This window comes from Dunckerocampus dactyliophorus, chromosome 14 (genome assembly GCF_027744805.1).
Source record: "Dunckerocampus dactyliophorus isolate RoL2022-P2 chromosome 14, RoL_Ddac_1.1, whole genome shotgun sequence".
Lineage (NCBI taxonomy): Eukaryota > Metazoa > Chordata > Actinopteri > Syngnathiformes > Syngnathidae > Dunckerocampus > Dunckerocampus dactyliophorus.
Genome location: NC_072832.1, coordinates 28,040,100 through 28,062,765, shown reverse-complemented (window position 1 = coordinate 28,062,765; position 22,666 = coordinate 28,040,100). Strand labels below are relative to the sequence as shown.

Genomic DNA, 22,666 nt, shown 5'->3' with positions numbered 1-22,666 from the left:
CAAAATAATTTGGTTATAGTCATTGTTGATGAAAACAACACATTGTTCAGTCGAGATGGAGGCTGGAGCTTCAAGATGGAACTACTCATTCCTAAAAACAGCATTTTCCTACAAATAAACATGGCAATTTATGTATGGTATATTTTTACACTTATTCGTTATTACTTTTATTATCTATTTGAGACTTTTATTTATAGCAGAATCCAAATTCCTGCAAACAGGTTGCACTTTTTTATGTGTCATTTTAAAACTCATTAAAGCTGTTTACACGAAAGCAAAGTGCATCTGGAACCTTGATGATAGCGTACGGTTCCACCCCTCCCTGGAAACAACGCATGACTCATTCCACAAGCGAAGCCAAACATTGATACTTACGTCTCAGAGAGGTTGAAGACACTGTGGGAGTCCCCGCTGAGGATGTGATATGTGATGGGGTCGTTTTCTCTGTCTGTGGCCTGCAGGAAGACAAAGATGGCAAACCTTTGGAGGTCGTAAAGTACCGTCAAGGTGTACGCAAAGCAATGAAACAAGCACTAAGGCACGGACATCCTGGATGATAGCATGAAACCATCTCACTGCTGATAGAAATGATAACACATTTCCACAAGCAACAGGTGGTGCTATGCAGGCGCTCATATTTCATGTTTCATTTTTTATGACAATATATTTTTGATTACAATCTTCTCAAGAGACAATACTATAGAGATGAAAGTACGGCAGGGTGAGGGTGAGAGCAGGGTAGAGCTTGTATAAGACGCTACCACCATACATCTACAGTACCTCCAACTCAACTCACAAACTCGTCTCTTGTCCATTCGTCATTGCAACGACACTTCCTCGTTGTCACTAGACAACAGCAAGATGCATTCACGGACACTCCGAAAATCACAACAATTATTATTATTATTATTATTATTATTATTATTATTAATAATAATAATAATTCAACACAACACCTGCACCACCTGAACCATGTTGTAGTCACTATGTATTCTTTACTTGCGTATCTTGCTTGCTGCTGTAACAAGTGAATTTCCCTGCTGTGGGATTAATAAAGTACAAATACATACATACATACATACATTATTAGTATTATCCTCCTCCTTCCCTGCTGTGTTGAAAGCAATGGTTGCTACCAGATGCTGACACCACCTCATGATCTGCTTGGTTGGGTTCATGTATACAAGGGTTCCGAATACAGGATGTTCTGTTGGGTTGAAGTCTCACCTGCAGATTGAGCAGGATAGCTCCGATCCTCGTGGCCTCGCTGACCTCCAGACTGTAGGTGAGCAGGGGGAAACGCGGGGGGCTCTGATTGTTAGGCGGCAACACTTCGATGTAGACGGTGGTGATGGAGCTCCTGGCAACCGGGAAGTAAAACATCAGGCTGTTGAGGTTACGCTACGTTACGTAACCCAGCAGCTAAGTAGACAATCCTTGGCTCCAAATGCAGTAAAAGGCCTCAAAGGCAACAAGGCACAAGCGAACCAGCATACCTTCTCAGGGACTCTGGCGCACTGTCAGACGCCTTGACGGTCAGAGCGAAAGATCTTCCGACAGCGAGCGTGACACCTGCCGCCACCGTAATGCGCCCTGTGCGGTTATTGATGACAAAGTGTCCCTGAGCTCCAGCTAGTATCTCATAGGTCACCACACCGTTTAGCCCCTCGTCAGCATCCGCTGCTGTTAACTTGGAAGCAAAGACGCAGAAAAAGATTAGTAGCAGTCAAGCGTGGGGACTTGAAAGTGCCTGCACCTTGGATCAATCTTGTTTGATGAGAACCACACAGAAAAACACAAGCTTTGCTCCTTTAGATGAAAGCTATACGTGCTGCTTTGTTTGTGGAGATAAATACTCCCTGCAGTTTGTTGACATTAAAGATCAATGAAGTTTAGACTGCACTGAATTAATTCTATGCTTTTAAATTGGAAGTATAAAGCTCTGGATGGTGCCTGCTTTGATATCCATATGCATTACTCAGTCTCCTTCAGCCCAATTATTCCGGGCGTCCCAATGCCTGTAATTGGGAGCACTGCTGGGATTGGATGAACATCTCTAAAGTTCTACAACTTTCATCCAAACCACCCGGTTGCCTTTCTCTCATGATGAAGATGCTCAAAGGTTGGATTCACACTCGTTGCACATGCGATAGCGATTAGCCTTAGCAACTGACATGGCGATTTCCAACACCTATTTAGCAGTCACACTCAATACAAATGCACTGACGATTAGTCCGCAACGCGTAGGATGCTTTGTTTCCATCCAGCCAGCCATCCTCTATTGCTTATCCAAGGTCGGGTCACGGGGGCAGCAGCCTAAGCACAGAAGCCCAGACTTCCCTCTCCCCGGCAACTTCATCCAGCTCTTCCCGGCGGATCCCAGTCGGATGTGCCCTGAACACCTCACCTGGGAGGCATCCTGACCGGATGCCTGTGGAGGAGCAGCAGTTCTTCTCCCAGTTTCTCCCGGATGACAGTGCTTCTCACCTTATCTGAAAGGGAGAGCCCCGCCACCCCACGGAGAAAACTCATTTGGGCCGCTCGTACCCGCCATCTTGTCCTTTCGGTTACTACCATTGTTTATGACCATAGGTGAGGGTAGGAACGTAGACGAATTGGTAAATTTGCCTTTAGGCTCAGCTCCCTCTTCACCACAAGACGCCGCACCAATCCGCCTGTCCATCTTGCGTTCCATCCTTCCCTCACTCGTGAACAAGACCCTGAGGTACTTAAACTCCTCCACGTGGGGCAGGACCCAGAGATGACACTCCACCCTTTTCCAGGTGACAACCATGGGCTCGGACTTGGAAGCTCTGATTCTCATCCCGGCTGCTTCACGCTCGGCTGTGAACCGATCCAGTGAGAGTTGAAGGTCATGCTCGATGAAGCTGCTGCTTTGTTTGGCACTCGATTTAGCGGAAAGATACTTCACAGGACAAACAGACTAGTTTGTTACATGCAATACTGGACAAAAAACAATGTTTCTGAAAATTATATGAAACCTGAGGCTTGACTTTATGTGATGGAACTCGAATATTCTAAAAAAAATGCGGTGTGCTGGGTTGAATATGTACATGATTTTTATATTCTGCTATTTTTACAAGTTTCCTTTTCACAAAAAGCTTGTAAAATATACTTTTGAAGAGCACACACCCACACACATGCAGGGCAAGAGCAGAAAGGTAGCGCTCATACATACTCCATATACTGTATTGCACAGGCCCTTGGAGCAGCCCGTACTTTGTGTTCGTTACTGCGCGTTCTTTTGTCACAAGACAAAAAATAGCAGTGTGAGGGCAAGCAAAGTACAGATTTGTTTTTACATTTTTGGTCTGGAACCAAATATCGAAGCACATGTGTGATGTTTGTCAAGAAGCAGGTGAACAAAACAAGCAACAGTCGAAGGGGACCTTTCATAAACTGCTTAAAAAAAAATAATAATAAATATATATATATATATATATATATATATATATATATATATATATATATATATATATATATATATATATATATATATTTAACACTCAGCGACCCCTGACCTCATTTCATGGGGGCCAAACTGACGTTTTAAGACAGATTAAACTTGACCTTTGTGAGTCTGACATGTTTTTTCTTTGCCAAGGAAGTGCTGAGAGGACAGAAAGACAAACCAGAGGGAGAAAATGAAAAGACGGAGATGGAAGTCCTTGCATTTTGTGCAATCTGGTTATGGATCTACATTTTTACAACACCATATGAATATGAATATGTACGTATGAATTCAAATGTATAAAAATGTGCATTCTGGCATGCGTGCTTCAGACCATACATAGCCGCTACACACTCCTTTCATTTAGATTAAGCCTTGGTCACAATCAGTCATGCAAAAACGGTCAGGCGGCATGGCTCAGGTGGTAGAGTGGTCGTCACCCAACCTGAAGGTTGCGGGTTCCATCCTCCGTCCTCCCGTGATCATGTGGAAGTATGGGCAAGATACTGAACGCCCGCTTGCTCCTGATGCTGTGTCATCAGTGTGTAAGTGCGCCAACAGTGTCAAAGTGCTTGGAGGTGGAAAAGCGCCATACAAGTGAAAGACCAGTTACCAAGAAACGCACGTGTGATGTGCTGGTTTTGGAGTAGTGGACCGGCTGCAGAGGTTTATGTCAAACAAACTCTCAAAAAAAAAACGTATGCACTTTGTGTGTTTTTCGTATGTTTCGCTGGTGAAAATGTTTTATGAGGTGTGTTGCAGTGCACTTTCTCTCGCTCCTCCTGCAGTTGGGCGCTCAGCTGGAGCTGGGAGAACTGGACTATACCACATCTGCATGTGCTGCATGAGGTCACGCTTGGTCAATAAAGATCTTCTACATGCTGGCCAAGCCTTCTAATAAGCGTCTTTAAGGAAAACAATTAGACCATTTACGTTCATTAATTGAAAAAAACACGAATAAATATCACGGCACGTGACTTCACAGATGCTCTGTGGTAAAAACAATTCAGAGTGGAGGAAGTGACGTAGGTCTTGTGCAGAACCAATGGTGTTCCGGTACAGATCTTACGGACAGCTTGCGCATAGTTCTTGCAACCTTCATAAGAAGGTCAGTACTTCTATTGCAAGTTTGGTGGATGTTGGCCTTACGACTTTCCAATAAAGCGACAGCCGTACGTCCGAGCAGCCTCTGAGTTCACGCGTGGCACGCACCTTCCACTTACAGGTTGCCAAAAAATACAATAAATTCAAAAATAAATAAATTTCACGCCCGGCAGTGGCCTAGGCTTTAGGAAGAAATATGTATTGTGAGAAATACTTCATTTACATTTCACTTCACTTTCTTAGGATGTAATTACAAAGGAACTTAGTATCCTTAGCCTGAGTTTGTATTGATTTTATTTCTATCTAATTGTAATGGGGTAAAAAATAACCCACCAAATATTAAATATCAACATTTTATATTCTCAGGTGACCATGGGTATGCACTGAAGCCCTCGCTACTTACGACATTTTTAAATCCGCAAAACGCACATCAGGTGCAGTATAATGCTGTACACAGCTGGGCGTGTGCTGTCGTTAAGCCGTGCATGGGACTCTTTAGATGACAGTGTCCGGATCAGGGGCGCATTTAGTCATTTGGGGGCCCAAGGCACACAGTCATTGGGGCCCTCCACATCCTTCTTTTTTTCTTTTTTTTTTTTTTTTACAAAATGTATGTGATTGAGGCCACTTTTTTCCTGCTTTTGAAATGAGTTATCTTTCAACTTAAGTTGCTAGTACATGTTGCTAGCCATGTTTATATACTCCCCCCCAAAAAACATGTTAAATATTGATGTTTATCATCTACTAACAAGTGTTCTCTTATTTCCTGAGCAATAGATTCAGTTCTTGGGATTATTACCTAACAAGTGAATCACCTCACTGCTTTTATTGTAATTGACAAAACATTAAGCAACATTTAACTTAGTTTACCGCTTTAATGCTCACATCTCTGATGAAAAGTGTGACTCTCAGCTTCATCTCTAGAACTACTGCATTCTCCGTGCCTGTCCAGACAGTACCGCTGCTGCTGTCCTCGTGTGTCTACGTTACTACTTTGGATAAAAACTCAAAGTACAGTAATATGTACTTTAAATCAAATAAAATCAATAATCATTTTTTTATGAGACGTTTAGGGCACCCTGGAAATCTCTGTGCGCCAGGAAATTGCCTCATTCTAAGTCCACCCCTGCCCACATGCATGCATGCATTCTAGCGTACACGTGAGCATGAGATGAGTAGAACTGGGACAAGCATGATTGTGCAGATGCAGTAATGCAATGGGGGGGGGGGGTCATGTTACTTATCCTTTTACATCATCAAAGAAGATAGAAGAACAATAAACATTACTCTGATCATCCTGGAAAAGTCATTTGCAAGCACTCTCTGTTTGGTGTGGAAGTTAAAGTCCTTTTTCTCCATAAAGCACCTGCAACAGACTGCATGGAATCATGACTTATGTTTCCTTCTGATTGGACCACCGGCCCCTGTCTGCCTCTTCACTACCTGTCCCTGGTCAAAAGTGAATGCAAAGCTCAGACTTGATGAGTAAAATGTGCAGTGAGCATTCCAGTACGTGTCAGGACTGTGAATGCCAGGCACGATATTCTTTTCCTGTCAACACACTGGTGTGAATTGTTCTCAGTGCTGTGCTGTGCTGTGAATATGAGAGGCTTCTGCGAGGGACTGAAATGATTTGTGCATTGATTACCTGCAGCACGGTCTCCCCGGGCTGCATGTCTGTGAACAAGTCCACGCTGTAGGACACCTGAGCAAACGTGGGCGTGTTGTCGTTGGCATCCATGACCAAGATGTTGACAGTGACGGGGCCGCTCTGCTGGACACCGTCTGACGCCACCATCTGTGCATGAAAGATACAATAAATAAAAAAAGATACACTTAAACACAAATTAAACAGTTGGGATGTTGAGATGTTGGAATCTGGCGGGACAGCGAGATGTGATCATTTTATTCACCACTATAAATCCCTCCAATGATATGAAAGTGACGTATGCCCGTATGATCCATATTTTCAAACGCAGAGTGGATGACGTGTAACTGTAAATCATTGTTTGTAAAATCTTAAAATATAATCTAAAATACAGTAAGGGAATGTTCACAGGTGTACTTAATTATATAAAGCACAATACTTATTAGAGTTCTATTATTATTCTATTAATATGATAGTAACATGAGGACGAGTAGCCCTCACGACCCCGAATGAATGGATACTACTAGTAGAAATGCTAATCATGATAAACCTATTATTATTGTCAATGACGATAATCAGAACCATAATTATTATCGTAACCACAATCATCATCAAAAACATCCATTTTCCCTACCGCTTGTCCTCATTAGGGTCATGGGTAAGCTGGAGCCTACCCCCCTCCATAATCATAATCATAATAATGGAATGGGGAACAACAAACAAATAGGATTGTGGTTTTATTGTTGGTTAGGAGCCTGTTGTGGTCCCGGTGCATGCGTGCCGTGTGGTGTCTGTAAATATGCACTGGACCTCATGCAAGGTGAAAGCAGCCCAGAGAAGATGTTGTGTGTTTCTTCATGTTTGTGCAAACTTTACAAGTATAAAACTCACCTGAAGGACAATCTGTGTACTGAGAAAAAAACACTTTATTTACTGGAGCTTTTTTCATCGGATCTTCGCTACTTGGTGAGGACAGCGCCAAAATAAAGGCATGAAAGTAGGAGGCTGTGGACGGGAATTGCTTCTTCCGGATGCGACATCAATCATGTATGGTCGTATGCATGTAAAAATATGGCATACATCTGTCCTTGACAACCATAAAGCATAAGAATACCCTCCAACCAGAAACACACCATCCTGACACGTCTCTCACTCGCGTTTTGGCTGTAGCGCTTTAAAACCAACAGAGCACTCCTCTCACGTAGAGGATCTTTGACTAGAATTGTGTTTTGAGTGGAATGAGCTTTGGAAGGGATGAAAACCTGTTTGTCTGAAAATATGCCATCTGCAGCCCCCGCACACAGTTATGAACATACTCAATCCACATGAATCCAGGATTTAAAAAGTACCACACCGACACCTGATGCCTGCTAACAGTCGTATTGTGCGCCATGTGCCCTGGCTTTGCACGCACAAGTCCCTCTGACCTGTGACTGGGACAAACAACAGCAATAGGATGCGTAGGTCCCGAGGTCTCCAGTTATTGATTCTACTCGGTTGCACAGACGTACCGTGAACGTGTAGGTCATCTGCTTCTCCCGGTCCACAGGTTTCAGCAGCCTCAGGTAGCGGATTATTCCAGTAGGGGTCAAGCCGAAGATGGCCTTGTAGTCGTCCTGGGTTATCTTCAGCACGGGGTCTTTGGTCTGCCAGTAGAGAGACACGCGGAAAGGAAGCAGTCACCATGGCGACACTTTCACCCAGCAATCATCACATCACAGCCTTCTTATCCCCACAGATGAATGAATGCACGTGTTCTTCAACGTTTCAAGCCCATGGAGACGGACAGAGGACGCACATTGTTGCTGGAAAGGAGCTTTTGTACAACTTCTGTGCACCTGCATGGTATTATATCAAAAATAAAAGGTCCTCCTCTTCTATTAAGTCTGGCACAACTCACGGCTGAAAGGATTATTGATTCTGATACACTCATGCATCCACGCCCAAAAACTGCTTCTTTTGGAAAGATGACACTATAGAAATCTGGAGTGGCAACCGCGCACACACACACACACACACACACACACACACACACACACACACACACACCATTCCAGAAATACACACCAGAAAATAGTCTTCCCACTCGATAGAAAACGTTTGTAATTTCAACAGCAAGCAAAGTATGAAGCAAACAACACAGCAGAAGAAAATCACTCCAAATCCCCCCCAAAACACACACACACACACACACACACACACAAACTGGTCATAACATTAGGTACACCTGCACAATTTAGTCCGTTGTTTCCCATACATGTATTCATTTATTTATTAAAGGCACTGTCCCTCTTCGGCTCCAAATTGCACATTCCAAAAACATGCATGTTAGCTTCATGGCGACTCTAAATGGTCCATAGGTATGAATGTGAGGGTTTGTCTATATGTGCCCTGCCATTGGCTGGACACCAGTCCAGGGTGTACCCCGCCTCTCAGCCAAAGTCAACTGGGATAGGCTCCAGCTGTATCACTGCACGCCGTGTTCTACAGTGTTTGCATGTGCGGATGAAGACGTTACGACGACACCGTCATCACTGATGTACTACACTGTTGATGGGGGTGTCATACAACTTCATGTCAAAAATTCCCAACTATTACTTTAATACCAGATTAACAATTGCATTTAAATTTCTTAGCCTTTAAAAAAAAAAAAAAAAAAAAACGTGGACGTGTGTCCTGCGGGTAATTATGGAAATTATACAATGACATCATCGAGAACCTCCCCACCCCCAGCCACCCACTACCGCAAATAGATTGCAGTCCTGCGGAAACACAGAACTGAAGATGCTAAAGATTCTGCCTTTTACTAAAATGATAGTGCAGTGTTCCCTCACTCTATCGCGGTTCACCTTTTGCAGAATTTTTTTTGTGCTTCTTTTTTTTTATTACAGCGTATGAACGCTGTTACAGGCCGAGCCTGGCCCTTTAAGAAGAACTGCACTGTGGGAAGTTGAGTGTCTCTCTCTTCCCTCGCTCGTCTCTCTGCACCCCCCATTGTTTTTTGGGTCCTGATTGGCTTCGTGCCGCCCTGCGTGTCTCTTGTGCCATCGCTAGCTTGCTTACTAGCTAGCTTGTAAGTGACTCTTCGGTTGGAAGGACTGCAACAAGTACAGCGGAACGGCGCCAGGACGAAACGGCACGGTCGGAGGAGTGAAATACACGTGAGTGTCTTAATAATTTCTTGTATCCTACCTGTAGGTTGATCATTAAAATTCAAACAAATGTTTGAATTTCTTTGAGAGTGTTTAAACAAGAGAGAAATGTGATAAAACCTTATTGCCGTCTGAGAAAAATGTATGGTGAAGGCTTTTCCAGCCTTAAAACATATACAGCCATTGCAGATTTCATTTATTGCAGGCTATTTTGAGGACCTGTCCCCACGATAAATGAGCGAACACTGTGCTCATTTTTCATTGACAGTGTTGGACAAAAACTGCAATATTTAGTGTTCATTCATAACAGTATCACTGGGATTAATATTATGTTGCTTTTTATTTCGAATGACTTAATATGTTTGAATTTATTTATGTTTATTTCTTTTAGTGATGTGCGGATCAATACAGAAATATCAAAACTCCGATACCAGCTCTCCATGCTGTGAAATCGATTCCGAAATCAAATTTAATATTGATACTTTTGGTATCTTTGTGGGAAACGTTGCAATGTTGACCCATCTTAAATTATTATTATCATTTTTTATTGTTTAAAATACCATTTTCACAGATTTTATATGATGTCCTCTGTTTCGCTCTTGCTGTACATTAGGTTGGGTATATTGTACTTCAGGGTTTAAAATACTGAATTACTAAAAAATAATCAATGAATGAAATGTCTTGTGTTCTTTATGCTATGGTATGAAATGCGCTACTTTTTTAAAATTTACCCGCCCCATTAGGTGAATTTGCAAAGTGTTGGTATCGGATTGGTACGGCCGATACCAGCCTGAATTGTCCTCAGTTATCGCACATGACTAATTGACACGTGTGAGTGTCATGACAGAGAGTCCATCAATAAAACGCATACAAAAATGTCCACAACATGACTTATTGATTGTTTATGATATCTGCCGCTCTCGCATTGGATCTCATTCACTTGTGGGAGTGTACCTAATGAAGTGGCAGGCATGTGTGTCCATTTCATCCAAACTGCTTTGGCTTGTTACTCAAGTGACACCTGATATTCCTGGGGGAGCAATTTGAGCTAAAATGCTGATTTAACTCCGCGTGACGAGGAGGCAAATCGAATGAGAAATGAATGATTCATGTCACGACACTAATTCGTGATACGGTATTATATGACGTCTCTATGATCTACCCTGTTTGTGTGTGTGTGTTGTCAAAGCATGCCTTTTACCTACAGGTGTATCTCCAGGCTCCAGCTACAGTCGGGACAAGCATGGCTCATGAGCAAGGCATACGTTATAAAGGCACACATGGCAATGAATGATGTGCGTGGGAATGACACGTTTATCACAATGCTGCATATTCTCAGCTCTACCTCCTCTACGTCGTTATCCAGAGCCACTATTTCCAGCGGCGAGGTGAGGTTGGCGCCGGCTGAGATGGTGGTGCCCACCGGCGCCGCCTCGCTGACGTAGCCCTGGTAGTTCATGAACTGGAAGTACGGCGCCTGGTTGTTCTCGTCCAGGATGTCGATGACAAGGTCAGCGTAGGCGGGCAGCGGGTGACCGTTGTCCTGTTCCGCCTAAGAATAAACACCATGTCAGCCAGGTTGGGAAGATGTTATCTGTCATCATTCCTTTCAAGGGAGCGTGTTGAAGCAGCAGTTCAGTGAGAAACTGAATCATTGGCAGAGCAATACACACACACACACACACACACACACACACACACGCACACGCACGCTCGCCATCATTGATGAAAACGACACGCTAATTAGCAGCTTTGGTGAGAGCTGGAAAAAAGACACTGCGCCAACGCAGTTCAAAACCAAAGTTAATGCATAAATACGTTTGTTATCGCTCCGTATCGTCATTCACACCACCAACATAACGCTGAAGATTGTCTTTGACGTGCCTGAAAGCGATACAAGTTTCCAATTCAACATTCAACTCCAATACAAATACAAACATGTTGAAGTATATTTGGTATGTGTGATATGTTGCCTGGCAGGTACTCATCTAGTGTACTATGCTCACACCTACAGTACATTTACACACAATACTTTCTTTCCATTGCAAGGTTGACACAACATACGCAGTACTACTGATCAAAATCTTAAAACCCGTGAGAAAAGTGCAAGAATGTACATTCTGCACTGTTGATCTTCAGGAGGTTCTAAGTAGAGCTTCAAAATGCAAAAAGAAGAAATGGGAGTGAGAGGGGAAGAAAAAAAAACTATTGCAAAAAAGCATTGAAGTGAACTAAGCTGTTCATCAGCTGATCAAAAGTTTAAAAAAACAACAACTCTGAAATCCCCCTAAAATAGAAATAAAATGAAGAAAAAAGGAGGGCGTAATGAGGCATCCACTGTCTGGAACTCATGTCCATTTTTGTAAATCCATCCCCAAATGTTCTCCATTGGATTTAGATGAGGGGAACACGCAGGTGGTCCAAAGGAGTGACCTTAAGAGTGAAGTGCAGCGTTGTCCTGTTGAAAAAGCCAGTCTTTACCACACAGACCAGGCCCCCCAGTCATGAGAGATGCCTCCTGCAACATCTCCACCTAGCCGGCTGTCGTTTGACACCCCTGCACAACCTGAAGCTCCATTGTTCCATTGAAGGATCATGATGTTGGGAAACATCTCAGGTGGGATCTCCTTGTCATGCCAGTAATGTTGGAAGCCATCAGGACCGTCAAGGGAGAATCAAACTTTCTTCCACCTTTCAATGTCCCATGTTTGGTGCTCTCCTGCTAATTCCACACCTTGAAGGAGACCAGGCCTTTGAAGATGTTGTTTCTTCTCTGGCAGATGGAGTCTGATGGTTATTGGACTGCACTCGGCACTAGTAACAACCTTCATTTGGGCCGAGGATGGTCCCGTGTCTTGATGGACAACCAATGGGATCCTCCAGCTTATTTTTTTGGGTCTACCACTTGACTTGTTTGTTCCATGAGCGTCAGGATGTTTTTCAGAAGTTTGGAATGACTGTCTTACTGCATCCAACCTCAGCAGCAGATGAGTTGATTGTAAGCAGCGGCGATGCTTTGTGTGACACGCGTGACCTTTGGCTGAATATTGCAGCTGACATTATAAAGCGCATGCTGAGCTAAATAAAGCTGTTGGATGCCGACCATGGGAACATTGCAGGACTTACATGGCGTCACTTGCACAATATCACCCTCAAGCGCTTGTTACAGGTGGCTGAGTGAGTCTGCATTCATTTAGCACCCAAATGAGGTGCCGACAGCTACTTAGTTTTCTGGTCTGATACCCAGTTTCTGTACCCATCCCAAGTCATCTCACACAGTGAAAGTCGCCAAGAGCAGTCCAGCCACATGAAACTGAAGGTGCCGAAGCTCCATCCTATAGGCGGCCATGCCTCCCACACCGGGGAGACATTCAGGCTTTGAAAATCCAGATCATCAGCTGAATCCATGACCTGGAACTAATGCCGCACACGGGCTCAATTTCACCCAGGAAGTGAAGACCTGTTGCTGAACTGTGAGCGGTGCAGAGGCCAACATTTGGAGTAATTGTCACTAAGTGTGATGATTCTATTTATCCACCCATGCACTTATTCGCCATCCAAGCCTCCAGATGACACTAAATCCTGGTTCCATTGCCACCTCCAATGTCAAGCAAGGCCATCTGGCTTCATCCTCCTTTCCTGGAGATCCAATACACTCAAGAAAAAAAAAAAAAACAGCCCTGGGAAATGGCTGTCATTGACAGATAAAGTGTGTGCGAGTATGTGGGCGGAGGGTCCCACTCTTCCCTTGTGATTCCACTCTTTAGCCGTGTCCCTGTTCCTGGCAAGTGATGCTAAATGACCTCCGCTCTTCTGCTACAACCTGGAGGTGATTCGCTGCTGATCGCTCACGCTCCCAATCCAGACTCCATCATCCCTTACGGCGCTACACACTCCATGTTTTTGTTTTTCTCTCTCACTTCCATCACTTCCTACGCCGTCTCTTCATCTGTTCTGGAGACGAGTTGGGAGATTGCTGTGAAGCTTTCTAGTGTTCTCAAGACACAAAAGCCTCATTTTCACTTCAGTTCCTCAGATTCTCGACTGATTCCCCATTGGCACCACACCCGTCAATCAGTCTAGCTCTTCCTGGTGGGTTGAAAAAAATTGGCGTCCACACAGTGCCGGATGAGTAAATAGTCGCGGGTCATCAAGACCAACGCTTATCTAAGAAAACCAACACAAGTCAAGAAAAATGGAACACACGATACACGTGCACCACACGGTACGGCACAGATAACAAAATACATACGTGCAAAACTACAGCCGCATTTACAACCTGCAAGGCATGCTGGGTAACTTTACAGTACATGACTATGAGTCACTTTTTTTCATGGTTTGGCTGGTCCTGCAACTTATACGCCAGAGCGACTCATGTTTTTTTCCACACTTACAGCCCCTAGAGGGCACTGTAGGCTTGTGTGCCTGTATCTGCTACTCCTGTCACTCCTGCATCACTGAAAATTTACAACATAAACATTAGCTTATTAAGACAACTGAGAACGGCGGAACACAAATGCCCCCAAAAAGAAAATCACATTCTGCAGGTTACAAGCTGCAAGTAGTGAAATATGCAGCCAGCAACAGTAGTCGAGCAGCAGAAAGAAAGTTTGGAGTGAACGAGAAACTTGTGAGGGACCAAGCATGGGCTTCAGTGACAACCGAAACCACACTGTCGGGACTCAGAAAGGCCGGAATAATGACTGGGACTGATGCCGAGTCTGACGACAGCCACGCAGAGGAGGAAGCAGCGTGCCCTCTACTTCTGGAGTTGGCGGAGTTGTTTAGAAGTGGCATCAAGGGTGCAGAATTCAATGGATTTGGTAGTGATTAGGAGTGAGATCGAGAGTTTGGTGAATAAGTTATGTTAATGTTGTTTATGCTATAGTTATCTGAGTAACTGTCCACACGTTCCATTAACATACCACCTCTTTAGCCTGTTGTTCTCCATGTTGTTCTCATTACTATATATTACCTTTCAAGACACAATGTCTGTTCTGAGTCTCTGATTTTATAAATTAAATGTCACCCTGAAAATGTGACTTATAGTCCAGTGCAATTTATATATGTTTATATGTTTTTCCTCTTCATTGCACATTTTTGGCTGGTGAGACTTGTAGTCCGGAAAATACTATCCTGACATTTGAGTGTAATTTGTGTCGTCATTATGGGGTGATTTTGGCCCCAAAGCACCTGAGGGGCATTGGTCTGCAGGTTGGTATTTGGAGGGTCATTGGTTCAAAAGTCCAGGAATTAGGATTCATTTAAGGAGGCCAACTTTTTCTCCTGCTAAATTCATGAATCATAACATCCACGTGCACTCAATCTACTCAGAAAATCTAGATAAGGCAGCACACGCCGCCTTCAGGGACGGAGATTATAAATGCCACGCAGGTGGCACTGCCAATATTAACTCCCACCAAACTTGATGCCCACAACATTGTCCACATACTTTGCAGATTCTAATTAAGATTAAAGTGGAGCAGCCTGGAACGGGTTCCTCACCACAGGATAGCAAGTAGGGGTGCATGATGATTATCGGGCCGAAATCGGGAAATTATGATGAATGAATTATGAATCACACAGATAAATACACAGATAAATCTGATAACATTAAAAATAGCACTGAAAACCGATAATTTAAAAAAACGCTCCAACGAGGCCAGATTACCCGTACTGTGCGGGTGAGCAAATCACTCGCTCCTTTTTCGCCTGCCTGTGACGTTAACGGCCTGTCGTAACTTCCCCTGAGCTCACTTGTAAACAAACTTTCGCTTTAAGAGGAAGGATGTTGTGCCAAATGCTCCGTGGTGAGGGGGGGAAAAAAACCACGGAGCACACAAAAAACCTTATCAGCCACCTGAAATGCCAGCGCTGCTGCGTTAGAAAAGTGCAAAAGGTTTGCCAGAGACCTCAGTGGCGTCACAGCTGCTGCTCGGAGCGTGTGCCTGAATACAGTGCACCTTGCTGGGCCACAGCAGGTGGCTCCTCCCCCTCTATACTCTGGTTCTCCTGTGGTAGTAGTAATGATACTTGATTAGGACAAATCGCCTGGACTCATTTCACTACTGTTAGAATAATAAATAAAATAATCTGGTGGAGACTTTCACCCTGTAAAAAGGGCCGGTCCCCAGAAAACCAAAATCTCTGTCAGTTCTTGCTTTGACTTGAGCTTTCTGCCCCCACAAACTCACAAATAAGCTCCTACACTTGGCCTGTCACGCTCCCTCTGTAACTGGGTGTTTAACTTTCTAACAGGCAGGCCCCAGTCACAGTCCACAATCGCACATCCAGCTCAAGAATTGTGAGCACTGGGACCCCACAGGGGTGTGTGCTGAGTCCACTCCTCTACACGCTCTTCACCTACGATTGCGTGGCCTCCCAGAACAACACCAGCATCATTAAATTTGCAGATGACACTACAGTCATCGGACTGATCACTGGTGGTGTTGAAACATCATACAGAAGAGAGGTGGCGGACCTCATAGCTTGGTGTCGTGATAACAATCTCCTTCTCAATACAGATAAGACTAAAGAGATGATCATCGACCCAAGAACAAGGGAAAAGGAGCCGCATAGACCCCTGTTTATTGATGAGACTGAGGTGGAGAGGGTGAAAACCTTCAAGTTCCTTGGCACACACATCAGCGAGGACCTCACCTGGTCTCACAACACCCAACAAATTCTGAAGAAGTCCCAAAGGAGACTGTACTTCCTGAGAAGACTGAGGAAATTTGGCATGTCCACCACAATCCTGAGTTGCTTCTACAGATGCACTATGGAAAGTGTCCTTACCGCCTCCATCACTGTTTGGTACGGTAACTGTACAACACGTGATAGGAAGGCACTCCAGCGGGTGATCAAGACCTCACAGAACACTGTTGGGGCAGCCCTCCCCTCACTGCAAGACATTTATAAAACTAGAGTCCTACGAAGAACACACAACCTCATCAAGGACAGCACACATCCACAACACTCATTATTCACACTCCTACCGTCAGGCAGACGCTACAGGAGTTTGAAGTCCAGGACCACAAGGCTGGCAAACAGCTTTTACCCACAGGCCATCAGGCTTCTCAACGAAGCACTCACACACGCCACACGCAACACACGCACACACTCATAGCACTTTATTTATTTATTTATTTATTTGTATTATTTATTTGTATTAATGTCTCTTCTGTTTTTTTGCTTAATTTATTGGTATTTATGTTTCTTATGTTCTTATTCTTTCTTGTGTTTTCTTTCTTTTCTTGGGAGAATGAACAGAATAAGATTTTCATTGCATGGTATAACTGCTGTTTTACCATGCACATGACAATAAAACTCTCTTGAATCTTGAATCTCTTGAATCTTATGAACATCGGACATGCAAACTTTCGGAGATATGAACACAAGCCGACTGATCTATTTTTTTCATGTATTTTGCCGTATTACTGTAACTCCATTATTTATACTGCGACATGCTTGACCAGGAGAGGGCACTGTGACACTGCTAATGGGACAAACAGGAAGAGGAGAGAGAAAGCTCAATTGTAGCTGTATGATACAACCCACACAGAGCGTGTGATTAAAGTTTATGAAGAGTTAATAGGCCTGCTTAATTCTACACCACCCACAGAACACTACCTCTTTTGGAAGAGTCTAACCACAACGACGATTTGTCCTTTTTTTCAATAACTCCTCCTCCAACTCCTCCACAACGACGTATGCTGGACCACTCCTCTTCAAAGGTAAATAACATTTATCATTACGTATTATTATATCACTTTTATTATTGTTTTTTTCATTCATTATCCTGGTTTAATATTACTACTGCATCCAAACTCATATTTACATACATACACATATACTGTATATGTATACATGTACATGTAGTACCTATATCATTGCTAATACTACCTTTTACCCTACTTAAGAACAATTCAACATAAGAACAGTCATCTGGAACCAACTGTGTTCGTTGGTTGGGGACTTAGTGTGTCTGGAGTTGGATCAGTCCGTCAATCTCCACATCATTGTGTTAATGCAACAACATCCTGGCTTTATGTGAGGAACATTAGGTAGTAGCAATCACAAAGTCATCACTTCCAATTTCACAGTGGAGATGACATTCAAGTTAAAGACTTGGAATAGACCTTCAAATAGTGGTCCAGTGCCACCCGTGCCAGATCGACTACATGTAAATATGAAATATGCTTCTCATACAGCTTTCAAATTCAATGGACTTTCAAACATGATGTCATTTCATTCTAAGGCAAATTATTACATTTCAAATATGAAGAAATATTATTGCCACAAATATGTTTTTCACCTATGTCACAAAATATACTATACATATACAACTTCTTAGCATATTAAAAAATATCAAACTACACTAGACCAGGGGTCACCAACATTTTTCCTTGAGAGCTACTTTTACTAAATGAAAAAGGCCAAGAGCTACTCATTTTTGTAACATTTCTTTTCAGAGCTTATTTTAAACCCAAACAAAGCGAATATGCTTGTTTTACCAGAACATGAACAAAATGCTGGTGTCCACAACTCACATGTTGTATTTCACAATGCATTTCTTTCTACTGTTCTTTCATTATTAACTGAACACCTGAATGAAAAGCAGGCTTGCGGGCACCTCGTGTGGTCGTGGGGGGCTACCTGGTGCCTGCGGGCACCACGTTGGTGACCCCTGGTCTAGGCCCTATTTGGCAGTTCTCTACAAAACTTTCCATGAAAAAGTGACGGTGACAATCTTGCATGCAGCCGTGGGTGTTTTGGTAAAAGTTAAATGTTTTCATGAGCACATTGAAATTCATCCTTTACCTTAATAACAAGTGTGAACCTTTGGTACAAGTCCCTGCTGATTGGCTGCAGGACACGCAGCTCGGCCGTGGTTTTGTTCAGGGAGAAGTAGTGAGGATATGCCACAGGATGTCCTGCGAAGGAAAAGAAAAAACACTTGAGGACAGCGTGAAGAGCAGCAGAGTGATCATTCAGAGTGAAAGCCTGGCGTATTGACCACGGTGAGGAGGATGAAATGACGAGATGAAAAAGATGAGACGTGATGAACTTACCAACCAGGATGTGGTAAAGCACGCCGGGTCTGTCTGACGGGGGTTGGATGTTTCTGTCCATGTCCACCGCCCGGATGGGGGGGGTCACGTTGAGGGGGTTCAATTTGCTCTGCAGCAGGAAGATGAGAGAGTTACGGCTGACGCACACGCACGCTCCCGTTATGTAGAGCACTGTCTCCCAAAATAACGGCGTGTGCATAAAAAGTGTTTGCTATGATAATAGGACAGAATTACCTATTTCAGGCGTGTTTAGTTTTTGGCCTCTGTATCAGGTTTCAGCTGCTTGGAAAGAATGTCAACATTTTCTTCTTGTCAACGGAATAAGCCTGAAGCTGCACCTGCCTCTCACTTCTCTTAATAGTCTCATCCTGCTTCTGTCTGCACTGGCAAAGGACTTGCTTGTGCTTCCTGTCACTACTAAATATTTCTATATGCAGTAGGGGTGTACAATAATTATCGGACCGATATGAGGGGAATTATGATGTCACAGCTATCAAATGGCTCAGATAACCAATTTAAAAAACCGTGAGATTACCACTACTTATTGTTACTTACAAGCACACTGTACTTTTTCTGGCCAAGATTCCATGTCGAGGATAACAATGTCTAAATGAACTAAAATACAGATAGCATGCAGAAAAAGCATTGAAACTGTGAATGTAGTATTCCACATTGGCCACTAGGTGCCAGTGATTTCTCTGTGAGACAAGCATCAGACAACGTCAGACATACTGATATTAATAACACGTGCTACTGTTGCGGCCATAACCCACGACAAGCTAAAACTCAACTCTGAACCTCCGACACCACTTCCTGTCCGCCCACCACTATGGTTACCTAGGGTACACATTTACTGTGACACACACAAGGTGTTTTATTTATATCTTAAATGGCTTATTTACTGTTATTATGTCTACTATATTGGGTAACATGATGGCCACCGCAGGAAGTAGGCTGTCCAGAAAAAAAACAAGGAACTTCTAATGTGCAAGTCTGTCATCTTATTTAGGTTTAATATGTCTTAATTTCTCTGTTTATATTTCCTCTATTGGTTAATAGGAGCATAAAGGTGACTATATATCTATAAACTGTATTTAGAAGATCGTAAACAGGTTTTCTATGCCATGACTACTAAATATTCCATTTATTAGTAATCAATATTAATATCCTACTTTGTGGAAATGCACTTATCGCGGTCGGGTGTAGAACCAATTAAACACTATAAACAAGGGCCGACTGTATGAATTAAAATGTAATTAAATGAGAATACATTGAGAGCTTTGCCTCCCGGCTCAGCTCTGTCTTCACCACGACGGTCCGGTACGGCGACCGCATTACTGCACACGCTGCGCCGATCTCACGCTCCAACAAGGACAAGGACCCAAGGGCACGTAGTAGGGCCACCAATCCCATACTCCAAAAGCAAACCACACAGGACACGAGGGACACGGTTGACTGCCTTTTCCAAGTCCACAAAGCACACGTGGACCGGTTTGTGCAAACCCTGGAATAGACTTCCCTAGGGAGGCTGAGGAGTGGACCCCCCTATAGTTGGAACACACCCTCCACTCACCCTTCTTGAAAAGGGGGACCACCACCCCAGTCTGCCGATCCAGAGGTACTGTTCCCGACTTCCACGCACTGTTGAAGAGACGTGTCAGCCAAGACAGTCCCTCAACATCCAGAGCCTTGAGGAATTCTGGGCGAAACTCGTCCACCCCTGGAGCTTTGCCACTGGGGAGTGTATTGACTGCAGCTTAACGTACGGGAAGAATTTAGCAAGTCATATTTAAAAGCATTCAACAGGGGGAATTTTATTGGCCCTCAAGCAGCTGGCCAGGAGAAATCCCTCCCTCAGGGTGTATATTTATATCCCACAACTCTGGGGTAATCCCCCCCCCCCCCCCCCCCCCCCCCCCCCCCCCCCCCCCCCCCCACCCAAGAAGCCCTTTGGCTTTTCCATTGTCTGGGGGTGTGCTAAATCCAATCCCCCGAGCGCTGCACAATGATGATTAGCTGTAATACCTCATTAGAGGCCAAGGAGCCCGCATTCTTTCACATCAACTTCAAAATGCTCGTCCAAGCAGTTATGATTCATTACAAGGCAATCATCAATTATGAGGACACAAAGCTCGCTGTGGACCCACACGCCGCCGTGACCGACTGAAACATCCAACGTGGATTAATGTTCTACCTGATTTACTGAAAATACAGTGTTGGGGTTTTGTTTTTGTGATGATAACCATAGCACCCAAAATTTTATTAACTGCATCATCGGTGTCATGCGTGCATGCTGTCCTGGCTGCTCAGGACAATATGGCTGCCATAACAATAAGTCCGTGAAAAAGGAAGATGAACAGAATGCGGTGTCTTTATGCCACTGCTCAAACGTAATCACTCATTCCCAGTTTGCAGATTTTATTTCACTGGTTAACTTATTTTTGCACATGGATGACAAGAATGCAACAATATTGCATATTTTATATTATAACATTGTTGCTATTTTATGTTGGAAGTGATTATTTCTATTTCCACTACTTCTTCTACTTCCGGGAAATACTTACTTTTAGGGCATAGAATACTTTTAGGGTAGGACTAACCATTTTAAATGGTTATAGGTCTGGTGATTTACAATATATGTGGTTTTTTTAAAAAAACAATGCAATAGTAATTTATTGACGGTCCCTATAACACACTCCTACCGTGTTGGAGTGTGGCCCAGAGTTACCAACGTTAGACGGCAACCGGATCAGCCCGATCTTGTGGCGGAAGCCGATATTATTCGATATTCAAAATACAGTGGATCGGCCAGTACCCATCCTAAAGATCGGATCGGGACAGCCCTACTCTGCACCAGGAAGTACATTCTACCCCACTAAAAATACTGAACAATCTAAAAGGCACTCTGCCAGCATCAGTCAAAACCCAGCGTGTTCTATTCTATTATTCTAATGACGCAGCTCTTGTGCTGCGTGCCACCACATTGTGCACCTCTGTGAGAGTGTGGTATGAGTTTACAAAGTGAACCTGAGCCAGAGTGATGTCACTGTGCAGAAAAAAGACAACACTGGGCTTGAGTGCAACATCAGCCTTAATTGGCAGAGAGGAGGGCGAGCGCATGCGGCGTCCTCGTGAAACAAGCACGGAAACGACAGGGCGGGAGGTCCAACCTTTTCTCCTGGTGAAGAATTAGCTTCCGCTTCCGTGCTCGCCACTTGGCAGTGTGCAGAGCTTTTTATGATGAATTATACATCACACACACACACACACGCACACACACTCGCACAGCTAAAATGAAGGCAGGTGTTTTGAATGAACAGCTATGGGCTCAGTTGGTCCACATTTTTGGATGAGACGTCAAACAGAGGAGATGAACATCCAGGCTGGAAGAACAACCTAGACCAGAATGATGGGAGGTCACGCCAACCCAATCAATCCGACTCAACAACACATCTTCCACATTTACATTGACGTTATGATAACCACAGCCTGATGCTAACTTCTTCCAGGTCACACTTCCATGGACACTTGTTGCTAGGCAGAATCCGTGGGGTCCAAAATGGATAATGAAATGACAATTTTGGAAAGTAGGCCTGTCCGCAACAGGGAAAGGACGGGGAGAGTCGGCAGGAACACATTCAAATGCAGTGTTCCCTCATTTATCGCGGGGCAGAGGTTCCCAAAATAGGCCGCAGTAAGTGGAATCCGTAAAATAGCCAACTTTATTTGTTTCCATTGATTCTATATGTTTTAAGGCTGCAAAAGCCCTCACCATACACTTTATACACTTTTCTTAGACAGGCATGAACATTTTCTCACATTTGTTTAAACACTCTCAAAGTTAAAATTTCGTTTGAATTTTAATGATCAACCTATGAGGTTGGACATAAAAAAGCATTAAGCGACTCGCGCATATTTCACTCCTCTGACCATGCATCTTTGTCCTGGTGCTGTTCGGCTGTCACGTTTTTGTATCCTTGTTCAAAAATATTGCTCCTGTTGTCGTATTTTACTCCTCCCCGCCGTCCTCCATGAACCGAAGATTCATTTATTCCGTAATGGTGCTCTAAGCCGCGTAACTTCTACCTTTCTTCAGCTTGTCCAGAAGTCCAACTTCAGTCTTTTGGGTGCAGAGCGTTTCATCAACATTGTGGGTTTTGTCGGGGAGAAAACATGCAAATATACAAGAGTCACACTGCTGTTGTATGATCGCTAGCAA

At 43.7% G+C, this 22,666-nt stretch overlaps 1 protein-coding gene across 18 annotated transcripts in view; it reads right to left on the bottom strand.

The window, feature by feature from the left end:
* LOC129193597 (protocadherin-15-like) overlaps positions 1-22,666 on the bottom strand; it is a 346,331-nt gene that overhangs the window by 152,875 nt on the left and 170,790 nt on the right. For 17 of the 18 annotated variants that reach the window (XM_054797865.1, XM_054797864.1, XM_054797859.1 and 14 more), the window contains 8 exons: positions 18,448-18,556; positions 18,197-18,309; positions 10,722-10,928; positions 7,736-7,870; positions 6,225-6,374; positions 1,497-1,690; positions 1,228-1,360; positions 376-455 (listed from right to left, as the gene is read on the bottom strand). In XM_054797865.1, coding sequence (XP_054653840.1) covers positions 376-455; positions 1,228-1,360; positions 1,497-1,690; positions 6,225-6,374; positions 7,736-7,870; positions 10,722-10,928; positions 18,197-18,309; positions 18,448-18,556 — 1,121 coding nt within the window. The remainder of the gene's footprint in view (positions 1-375; positions 456-1,227; positions 1,361-1,496; positions 1,691-6,224; positions 6,375-7,735; positions 7,871-10,721; positions 10,929-18,196; positions 18,310-18,447; positions 18,557-22,666) is intronic. The other variant, XM_054797866.1, reaches the window with a different exon arrangement.